The sequence below is a fragment of the Stenella coeruleoalba genome (genome assembly GCF_951394435.1).
Source record: "Stenella coeruleoalba genome assembly, chromosome: 2".
NCBI lineage: Eukaryota > Metazoa > Chordata > Mammalia > Artiodactyla > Delphinidae > Stenella > Stenella coeruleoalba.
In genome coordinates, this window is record NC_137147.1 from 133,424,889 (window position 1) to 133,436,208 (window position 11,320).

At 40.7% G+C, this 11,320-nt stretch overlaps 1 protein-coding gene across 3 annotated transcripts; it reads left to right on the plus strand.

Annotated features, from left to right (window-relative positions):
• The first annotated feature begins 318 nt into the window (after positions 1 to 318).
• Positions 319 to 11,320, plus strand: COX5A (cytochrome c oxidase subunit 5A). Of its 3 annotated transcripts, none has more exons than XM_079912461.1 (6): positions 319 to 536; positions 1,856 to 1,996; positions 4,784 to 4,900; positions 6,662 to 6,783; positions 8,399 to 8,521; positions 11,155 to 11,320. In XM_079912461.1, the coding sequence occupies exons 1-5, from the start codon at positions 431 to 433 to the stop codon at positions 8,510 to 8,512; spliced, it is 600 nt and encodes a 199-aa protein (XP_079768587.1). In that variant the 5' UTR covers positions 319 to 430; the 3' UTR covers positions 8,513 to 8,521; positions 11,155 to 11,320. The 3 variants fall into 3 exon arrangements, with proteins under 3 accessions (XP_079768587.1, XP_079768589.1, XP_079768588.1); XM_079912462.1 differs by lacking the exon at positions 319 to 536 and adding an exon at positions 547 to 927; XM_079912463.1 differs by lacking the exon at positions 1,856 to 1,996 and having other exon boundaries at positions 338 to 536.

Consider the following 11,320-nt stretch of genomic DNA (forward strand, 5'->3'; position numbering starts at 1 on the left):
ATTTTAGGCTCAAACAGGGGGGTAAAGCAAAGAAGGTATTTTTATAATAATTTGTCGTTGTTATTGTTATTGCTCCCATGTTGAGGTGCTAGAGTCGTCTCCCGAGCCAGACTTGAACCACGCTACGGTCCACTGACGGCTCTTCGCCTTCTTCCTTCCATCCTAGCTCCACGATCGCCGCTGCAGTCCACGGGACCAGCGAGTCGGAGGAGAGCGGGGCCGAAATAAATTGTCCTGAGCGCGCCGCCGTAGCCCGCCCGAGGCCGCGTGGTGCCCCCTTCCGCCAAGGCGCGAACGCCGCAGTGGGCGGGCCCTCACGCTCCGCCCGCCGTGCGTCGGTGCGTGAGTCCGGCCCCCACGAGCTCGCGAGCGGTCTTGAGCTCACACCCGGCTTCTCCTCAGCCTTATCCTGCGCGCCGCCATCACCGTCATGCTAGGCGCCGCTGTCCGCCGCTGCTCGGTAGCAGCAGCCGCAGTCGCCCGGACCAGCCCTCGAGGCCTCCTGCACCCCACTCCGGCCCCCGGCCCCGCCGCCGGTAAGGCCCCCGCCTGCCACTGTCCGCGCCCGCGTGTCCTTGCGGTGACCTGGGCCCCCGCTGCCACGCGAGGGCAGGCTCGCCCAGAGGCCTAGCTCCTGCCCTGCGGGCCGGCGGCCGAACCTGGTGACCGCTGGCCGTTCTCTCCGCCGCCTCGAGTTTTGGAGGACTCGAGGGCGCGCCCCTGGGGCCTCCCTCGGCGTGACTTCCTGGTGCGGGCACCGCGGACGGGTCAAGTGTGGACCTGCTGTGGGCGCCAAGGAGGGGGCACAGCGCACCTCCAGCGCCCACCGAACCCCTTCGGTCCCCGGGCCGTGACCTTGCCCCGGCGCTGACCCCGCGGCCACCTGACTGGGAGTGGCCACCGCCGGCCTGCAGCGCTTCGGCGAAGGTGACATTGAGCTCAGGGTAGGGGCGGGGGGGGGTGGTCCCTCCGGGGACCCCGGCACCGCCGCCCCCAGCGTCTTCCGAGAATGCGTTATACTTCCGTGTGGAACGCAGTTTAGCCGTTTTTTCCGACATTTCTCGGTTAGCGTTTTGTGTGTCACTTTCTCAGACCATTCTGTTCTTTTTAGAGACTGCTGTGCCACGTTCTGATTCTTCCATTTTTACGATAGATCGACGTGTGTGGTTGTTTCCTGAGGTCTGGAAGAAAGCCTGACTGTTGATAGGTCTTATGATAAGAATATTACTCTTTCGAAAATTGGGTACCACAGACCCAGGAATACTGGCTTCTGCAAACATGGGGAAGCGTTATTTTTGGCTTCCGGTTAGAAGCCTGATTGTTGGAGTATGAAATGGTCTGCTGATTGCTGTCTCTTATTTTGCCTTCCCCTTATATGTGTTCCGGGAAACTTTGTGTCCAGCACGGAACTTTTAATTATTGTAACTGCACTTTGATTTTGGTCCATGATGGTAGTATATGCGACATTATGAAATTTGGCCCCTAAGCATGCATATTTAAACATGTGAACTCAAACTCTTAGTAAGTTTGGACATAGTGATTTATCTTCTAGGCACTCTAGTCACCCTCTTTAGTATAATTCATAAAAAGCTTTATTTTAGGTGTTGTCCTGTAAACCTAAATATTTGCCACAAGGAGGCAGTCTTGGTTACATTTGTGTCAGCTACTTTCTAGCTGTGTGACCAAGGACTTACTAATTAAACCTTAAGACTCAGTTGTCTCATCTGAAAATTGGGATAATATTTAGTAGTTGTGAGGTTTAACTGAGATAATGTAACTCTTAGCACCTTTCCTGGCACAAATGCTTAATACATATTTGCTTTTTTATAGTGCATTTCATTTTTGCATATTATAGGTGAGGTTTGTTATCAATATGAGATGAAGAGGTTTTATGCAATTAAAAGTCAGAAAGGACTAAGATTCTTGGATGAGGCTATCCAAGGTCAAGTGAAAGAGCTCTGGAGGGGTTACCTGAGGGGCCTCAAGTTTGCTGTAGGTAAGTAGCAACCCAAATTCCATATTTGGTCCCAGGAGAAGTCTCCAACTTGTAACAGAATTGTTTTCCAATAACTGCTGAGTTACATAATTAAATGTTTTGAATAATGGTTAGATTCTCTAGTCAACCGTTAAAAGTTACACAATCCTGGCACCTGTCCTTACCCTGATAGTTCTGAAAAGGTGGGAGGAGTTTCCGCTTTTCCTTTCTTGGTGCAGAGCTAAATTTAAGTAGCACTTTTTATTACCTTCCAACCTTTTCTGCACCACTCCCACATTTATAGATTTCCAGCCTTTGGACCCCAAGGTTCATGACTGCTCTTAAGCCTTACACCTCTGCAACCTTGCCTTTGAGCTTGTTCATGTACCCTCTACATTATTCACTTCTTTCCATTATTCCTAGAATCACCACCACCAAAATGTCCATTCTCTGAGCCTTGTCTGAGCTGATTAGTTATTGAAGGGGATTAATGAGCCCCTTAATTTTTCTAAATATATTGTTAACCCTTTTTTAAAAAAAGATTGCTTAACTGAATGCCAGAAAGCAGTGTTAGAAATAGATTTTTAGATTGTAGCCCTAGAAATGTCCCAAATTTTTACAGTTGCTTCCTTTTCCCTACTCTGGAATCTTTAGTTTATATGAAAGCACTGAGTAATTGTTTTCCAAAATAATTTACCATACAAGCCTCAAAACTAGGTGGAAATGCTGTACTTAAGTAGGGGTGGTGTGGGGGAGGGAAAAGATGCCTATATAGTTTACCTAAAAATCAAAATGTTAAGCATGTTCATAATAACTACAAGAATAGATCCTGCTCTGCCCATTACTAGAATTAAGAATATAATTTAAACCATGTGGGAGAGTATGTTTTTCCCAACCTGGAAGCTATGTGTGTTCCCAGTGCTTGCTTGGTATTTTAAATACTTGTCTCATACAGGGTTTTTGTTTTTTGTTTTTGAATACAACCAGTTTGTAATTTGGGACTCTCAGAAGGAAAGTGAACAAATTGTCGAAGGTGATGCATTGATCTCCCTGTCTAGGATTTGTAGTTGCTAGCCATCTTTTTCATAGTTAGAAAACAAAACAAAGCCACGGTCATCCAGTGAAATCCATGCCCATGCGCAGCAGTGAGCAAAAGACATTTGTTATCATGAAATGCTTTTCTGGGTGGTTGGAGAGAATTATATGCTTCATTTTTCTTGGGTAAATACTTAGAAGTGGAATTACTGGGTATGGTAGGTGTGTATTTAACTTGATAAGGAACTGGTAAACAGTTTATACTTCGATTATATATTTACACTTCATTCTGCTAGGAATAAGTTTAGTTTTTAAAAAAAGTAGTTTACAAATTTTGGTAACAGTGGGCTAAAGCGTTATTTTTGGTATGTTAAGCCTTTAAAAATAACTAGAAATTATACCAAGCTTGTCTAATTCGTATAACAAGAAATGCAATTTGAAGAATGTTTTATTTCTATAAATTAGAATTTCCATAAATAGAAGATCAATTAAGACATTTCTAGATAAGGATTAATTTAAAGCTACCATTCATTGAGTACCTACATACAAAGTACTAAACCCTGGGCAAAGTGTTAGCTTGCTTTCATTTTTAATCATCATACTCTGCTAAGGTAGTAGTATCCTCATTTTATACATAAGGAATATAAAACTTGAGTTAATTTTACCAGGGCCAAACAGTGGGAGAGTGAAGAGCCTAGAAGCATCTGACCACTAGGCTCGGCTGCCTCCTAAAACCCAAAGGTAAAAATGCCTTTTCCCACCTCCTGCTCCATTCAGAGGCTGTTTAGATAGAATTCAGATTTCTTAACTCCCAATTCACTGTCCATTTGATAGGCAGAAACTAAAAATGGGAAGGCTTTTCATATGGTACTAGAAAGGGTATATTGATTGAGAGCAGAATACTAAGTGTTTCCTATTTTCTTGATAGTGTTATATTAATAAATCTCACTTCTTAGAAATCTAGTAAAACTTTTTTCCATTGGGTGTAAGTCACTTTTTTAATTAGAATTTTCAAGGAAGGGGCTGTAGTTTGATAAAACAATTTTTAAATTACCATTGCTTTGTCAGGATGTATAATTTATTTTGGGATATAATTTAATGGAGAGCATAAGTTTTTTTTTTAATTTATCAAGAAAGTGTATCTTATAAATTTGCTTAAGAACTAGAATGGACATTGTTTTATTTTATTTTTGGCCACACCGAGTGGCTTGTGGGATCTTCGTTCCCCGACCAGGGATTGAACCCGGGCCCTCGACAGTGAAAGCGCAGAGTCCTAAGCACTGGACCGCCAGGGAATTCCCAAGAATGGACATTATTTTAAATTAAGAATTAATAATTGCTTATCATAAAACTAAGTGTATAAAGAAATAAAGTTTTTCCTTTCAAAGATAACCGCTGTTAACAATTACATGCCAGCATTACACATTAGTGGGATAAAAGCATGAACGTACACACATAGTACTTTTTGTTCTACTTGCTTTAATGTGCTTAATTTTTAAGATTTTTTTCAAATCAGTACATAAGATTTGTGTCATTTGACCTGCTGAGTGATTTTCCTACCATGACATACATAGCTGAGTCAAAACTTCATGCATTGAGTGTATTTAATACCACTGAACTGTACATTTAGAAATGGTTAAGATGGTAAATTTTATGTTATGTGTATTTTAAGACACACCAAAAAAAGAAAAAAACAAAAAAACTTTATGTATTGGCAAGATATGTCAAGTACTACTTCTATATATTGAAGTTTTTGCTCTCTCTCCCCTATAGCTATCCAGTCCATTCGCTGCTACTCCCATGGGTCACATGAGACAGATGAGGAGTTTGATGCTCGCTGGGTGACATACTTCAATAGGCCAGATATTGATGCTTGGGAATTGCGTAAAGGTAATTGGAACATAGACATATGTGTCTATTTTCGTATAGAGTTATGAACTGCTATGTAGTCTTCCACTACTTTGTTGAAAGTAACTACAGTTAACCCTTGAAAAACTTGGGGGGTTAGGGACACCAACACACACCCCCACATAGAAAATCCACATATAACTTTGCACTTGGTCCTCTTTATCCACAGTTCTGTGTCCAAGGTTCTCCATCTATGGATTCAGCCAACTTCGGATCATGTAGCACTGTAGTATTTATTGAAAAAAATCCACGTGTAAGTGGACCTGTACAGTTCAAACCCATGTTGTTCAAGGGTCAACTGTATCATGCAAACTGGGGATTGTCATGCATCTTGCAATTAGGAAAGTTTATAGTTTCCAGAGTAAGTATTTCCTGTAAAGCAGGGTTTTAAAGGAGGCACAGTTGACATTTTGGGCCAGACAGTTCTTTGTTGCAAGGGCTGTCCTTTGCATTGTAGGATATTTAGCAGCATCCTTGGTTTCTACACACTAGGTGCCAACACCCTCACACACCCCCAGTTGTGACAACTAAAAATGTCTCCTGGGGGACAAAATCATCATCACTGCTATAATGATAGGCCGGGGTGAGCAAGATTTAACAGTTGTGTAATTTTTAGATAATTTACGCAAGTAGTCATTTGGTTCTCTTCCCCTCTTGGTAATAGTTTGGGATTTTTGTTATTTTTATTCTCAGTTATGATTTGTCTTGCCCTGAATAAGAGTCCGATCTGAATAAGCTAGAACTTGTTTATCCTAAATTTGTAAGTACACATTTAACATAAGTAAGTAGCATTAATAATAACCAGGCTAGTAGACTGGTAGGTAACTAATTCTAAGTGTAAGAAGTTTATCTCAGACCAAGAGTTCATTCTCTATGACTATATTCTAGCATTGCAGTCACTGGTGTCCTTTGTTTAAATATTTTTAAAGAAATAAAAGCAAGAAACCTAAGTGCTTCATACTTTTCTGCAGGAATGTAATGACACCATTTTGCTGCAGCTGGGGAAATTCTTATTGGATAATCTTGAGTAGAAGTAATAAAAAGAACAGCAGTTCTGCATTCCCATTAAGAGAATCTTAAATTTTATGATGTATCATTTTGTGCTGAGCCAAAAGGAATCATGCCCAGTCATTTTCTGGTTGAATGTTTTTGATTGTGTGCTAATGGCTCTCTGTATCTCCTTAATGTCCTCATTTGGGCTTCATTACCTCTCCTTAAGCATTTCTGTGGTGGTTTTTAGATTATTTTCCAATCAGATCTATTTTAAAGCAATCAAAGTACATACATCATACTAAGAGTTAAAGATATAAGTTGAAAATGGCCCTCTTGTTTGAAAAGAAACCAGCTACTTTTGAAAACAGGGTTTGCATTTAAGAAAACTCTTGAGGTTTTTTTCCTTCTGTCTGCATGCTACTGCGTAGTTCTTTTCACTAACTCACTGTGGAAGATCCACTGTGATCTCATTATCTAGAATATATTTTATCTTTGGCTGCACCATGCAGCTTACAGGATCTTAGTTCCCTGACCAGGGATCGAACCCAGGACCCTGGCAGTGGACCCGCCGAGTCCTAACCAGTCCTCCCTAGCCTGGGAATTCCCAGTTATCTCATTTTAGAGATAAGAGAATAGAGGCTCAAACAGACAAGATCCCATGTCTATGGTTCAATAAAAATACAGATAACTAACTCATAGTTTAAGTGAGGATATACCAGGTTGATATGACCCCTCTTTTTAATTTGACAGGGATGAACACCCTTGTTGGCTATGATCTGGTTCCAGAACCCAAAATCATTGATGCTGCTTTGCGGGCATGCAGACGCTTAAATGATTTTGCTAGTGCAGTCCGCATCCTAGAGGTTGTTAAGGTCAGTAAAATAACAATGTTTTGGAAGTAGGTGGACTGTTGATTAGGTATTAGCATATTCTGTGTTTCTGAGTTTGTTAAAATACCTAAAATTAGTTCTTATATAGCTAGAGGGAATGTACATTGCGGTTACAGTCTTTTTGGAGGGTGGTTTGGTAGAATTTATTCAGAGACTTAAAAATTATGCTTGATACCCATTTGTTCAGCAATCCCATATGAGAATTTACCTTAAGGAAATAATTAAGAGTGTACAGTTTATCTTTGTGCTGTTTGTGATATGAAATTCAATGTTGCTAGTGGCTTCTTAAGGTGGGACTTCCCAGAAGAGGTTATTATTCATGTTGTAGAAATGTGTTTAACACTAAAGATATTCATAGTATATTAACTGAGGGAAATTATGAAATAATTTTTGCAGTGTATGACCCCATTTTATTAAAAAGTATAGAGAGAATGATCAAAATGTAAGAGGATATATACTTATTCTCCTCCCTCTTACTTGATTATAGTTTCTAATTTTTCTGTAATGAACAAGTTAATGCATGGAATTTTAAATAAGAATTTTATAATTTAGCAAACAGCTAAGGAACCTAGAGTTTGTTAAAGACAGAAGAGTAATAGCTTGGCATTGTCTTAGTTCATTTGACTTTTTTAATATTTGTCCCTGAGGAACAAATATTATGACAATATAGGTGTGATTATATGTTATGGCGAGTATTCATCAAAACTCTGTTGCCTTGGAAATAAGTATCCTCTAAGTGTGGCTCTCCGTGAAAAGACATTGTGTTCTATAAGAAAGAAATTCAAGGTCTGTAAGAGGGAAAGTATGATATTACTTTATCTAAAATGGGTAAGATAATTAAGGGTTCTGTAGGCTATCAATCCATTCAGCACCAGTAGTTAATTCAGTTAGGATCTCAAATTGAGGCAAATCAAAAAACTTTTTTCTGTGATAATTTAATTATTACTGTTGCCTGCTAGGCATGTTTAATTGCCTTCACGAAATTCTGTCATCACCACCTTCTTTTCCAGTAACTCAAGGCTTTAAAATGTTTTTTTCCCTTGGGTTTAGACCAGTTGTCTTAGTTAGTCTCCAGGTGTCTTAAAAACCTACCTTTGTTTTGTTTTTTATTTTTGGCTGCGTCGGGTCTTCGTTGCTGCACGCGGGCTTTCTCTAGTTGCAGCGAGTGGGGGCTACTCTTCATCGAGGTGCGCGGGCTTCTCGTTGCAGTGGCTTCTATTGTTGCAGAGCACAGGCTCTAGGCGCGCGGGCTTCAGTAGTTGTGGCGCGTGGGCTCAGTAGTTGTGACTCGCGGGCTCTAGAGTGCAGGCTCAGTAGTTGTGGCACACGGGCTTAGTTGCTCCGTGGCATGTGGGATCTTCCTGGACCAGGGCTCAAACCCATGTGTCCCCTGCATTAGCAGGCGGATTCTTAACCACTGCACCACCAGGGAAGTCCCAGTTGCTGTCTTTTTTGAACAGATATGTTAACTTAAAAGTAGGTGACTTGTATTCTCTGCTACCAGCCTCTGCATATGTGATTAAAAGCATTTTCAAGTTCATTTTGTTAATAGAGACAGCTTTTCAGAGCTAAATGTGACTATTTTCTTTGCCATCAGGACAAAGCAGGACCTCATAAGGAAATCTACCCCTATGTCATCCAGGAACTTAGACCAACTTTAAATGAACTGGGAATCTCCACTCCAGAGGAACTGGGCCTTGACAAAGTATAAACCCCATGGGTAAGCTACATACCTGAAAAAGGCAGGAAAGAATCCAGGGAGGGGTGAGTGAGTGGCATTTCAGTATTCTCAGAGTAAGACCTTTTCGTGGCCTTTTTAGAGGCTATGAGCTTAGAGATTGAGAGAGTACCTATGATGATTAATTTAAGGAGCTAGAATTGTTGTTTCTAGTTGTCATAATTATTCTTTTACTGGCGTAAAGGCAAGTAAAAGCCTTATTTTAAAATCTATATAAAATATTTCAAGCATAATGAATAGCATAGGGAATAAGTGTAACCACACCCAGATTTTGAGGTATTATTTTTGCCATGTGTGCTTTAGTTTTCCCCCTCCCCCAAGAAATGACATGTTTCACATAGAGTTGAAGCCCTCTCTGTACCTCTTCCCTAATTCCAGCCCTTTAACCTCCCCCAGCTAAAGGTAATCTACATAGGTGTTCATCATGCATGCTTTTATACATCTGTTTATTTTTAATAGGGTTTTATTGATTTGATGATTCTGTTTTTTGTGTGCCCATGTTGGAATATGATAGTTAAGTAATATTCATTGATAATAAAAGCTTATTTGATACCTTGTCCTCTATGGAAAGACAGATTAGGTAATAAAACGAGCCACAGGATTGCCTGGGTGGTGAGCAGTACGCAGAAAATCCTTTGTAAAACAGAAAATATATAAGTAAAAAGTCATATATTTATTTTATTTAACAAACACACATAGTGTATATAACTCTTACTATGTGTCAGGTACTGTTTTTTGAGCTTTATAAGTATTAACTCATTTAATCCTCAAACAGTTCTGTGAGGTACTTACTATTATTATAATTATTCCCATTTTACTATTTTACTGATGAGGAAACTGAGGCACATTGTCCAAGGTCATACAACTAGTAGAGGAACCCACATTTAAACCCAGGCAGTCTGGCTCCAGAGTCCATTGCTTTTACTGTGCCACACATCCTTTGCATTGCAGTGCTGAGGCATTTACTAAGGCCATACTCTTACTTCTCAGAGGTAAATGATGAGGCTTAAGTAGAGGATTTGCTTCCTAAGAGTAAGAAGAAGCTTATTTTTAAAAGATGGAACTAAACTATCTTATAAAAGTTTTAATAAAAGTGGACCCCAAATTATTTAAAGAGCTAGTATCAGACTCCTCACAAGATAAAGAGCCAGGTTAGGATACCATTAGTCAACATCTAATTTCACACCTAATAAACATTTAAAAATCAGGGCTTCCCTGGTGGCGCACTGATTAAGAATCCACCTGCCAATGCAGGGGACATGGGTTTGAGCCCTGGTTCGGGAAGATCCCACATGCCGTGGAGCAACTAAGCCCGTGCACCACAACTAATGAACCTGCGCTCTAGAGCCCGTGAGCCACAACTACTGAAGCCCGCTCACCTACAGCCCATGCTCTGCAACAAGGGAAGCCACCGCAGAGAGAAGTCTGCACCATAATGAAGAGTGGCCCCTGCTCGCTGCAGCTAGAGAAAGCCCATGCACAGCAACAAAGACCCAACGCAAATGGATGAAGATGTGGCACCTGTATACAATGAAGTATTACTCAGCCATAAAAAGAAACGAAATTGAGTTACTTGTAGTGAGGTGGATGGACCGAGAGTCTGTCATACAGAGTGAAGTAAGTCAGAAGGAGAAAAACAAATACCGTATGCTAACACACATATATGGAATCTAACAAAAAAAAACAAAGGCCCAACGCAGCCAATAAATAAATAAATTAAATTAAATTAAATTTTTAAAAAATCTTAGAACTCAAAAAGAATCCCTATATTCAATCTTCCTGCTGACAAAGTGAGCAGAAAATGCCTGAGGTTTTGTTTTTGTTTTTTTAAAGGAGCTTTTTTTTTTTTTAATTAATTAATTTTTGGCTGTGTTGGGTCTTCGTTTCTGTGCGAGGGCTTTCTCTAGCTGTAGCAAGCGGGGTCCACTCTTCATCGCGGTGCGCGGGCCTCTATCGCGGCCTCTCTTGTTGCGGAGCACAGGCTCCAGACGCGCAGGCTCAGTAGTTGTGGCTCACGGACTTAGTTGCTCCGCGGCATGTGGGATCTTCCCAGACCAGGGCTCGAACCCATGTCCCCTGCATCGGTAGGCAGACTCAACCACAGCGCCACCAGGGAAGCCCTGCCTGAGGTTTTGTAATCCAATTTTGAGGTCTCTTTTCACAGCTTGCTTTGGAGCAAGAGTCTTAATTTTATCTTTGTCCACCCCTATGCCACTACCACCTCCTCCTCCTCCCTGAAGCCAGATAGCACATCTTTGTAAAACGTGGAAAGGCTTTCATTTATCAAGTATTATTCCAAGGAGTCCAGAAGATCTTTGTTATGTAGGATATTTTGTAGCAGCAGTAACACTGTACTCTTTTACTCAAAATTTTTTTAAGAGGGCAACTCCCCAACACTCTTCTGATTGGAAAAGACTACCCCAATAATTACCAGGTGTATGACAACAAAAAACTAAGCAGTACCTGGTGTGTTGATTGCAGGCAGGATTAAGTAAGAGCAGAAGAGACTACACAGAGACAGTGATTTTCTTGGGCTGTTGCTCTAAAGGTTATTTTTAGTAAGATTTCTACCTTTTCTTTATTTCCTAGCTAATTTTTCATGTTTTCTCTTACAGATGGGCTTCCTAAGGATTTATTGATAATGCTACTTGATTGTAAACAATCACCTGGAAATACTGATGAAAACATATTACCTTATTTGAACAAGTTTTCCTTTGTTGAGTACCAAACCATGTAATGTAACTTGGACTTTAATAAAAGGGAAATGAGTTTGAACTGAAA

What these genes read in the sequence shown, in the direction of transcription:
- COX5A (XM_079912461.1), top strand. Translation starts at nt 431, where the DNA reads ATGCTAGGCGCCGCTGTCCGCCGCTGCTCGGTAGCAGCAGCCGCAGTC. An exon ending in GGGCCTCAAGTTTGCTGTAG is followed by an intron (nt 1,997 to 4,783) that starts GTAAGTAGCAAC and finishes TCTCCCCTATAG; the next exon opens with CTATCCAGTCCATTCGCTGC. An exon ending in GCATCCTAGAGGTTGTTAAG is followed by an intron (nt 6,784 to 8,398) that starts GTCAGTAAAATA and finishes CTTTGCCATCAG; the next exon opens with GACAAAGCAGGACCTCATAA.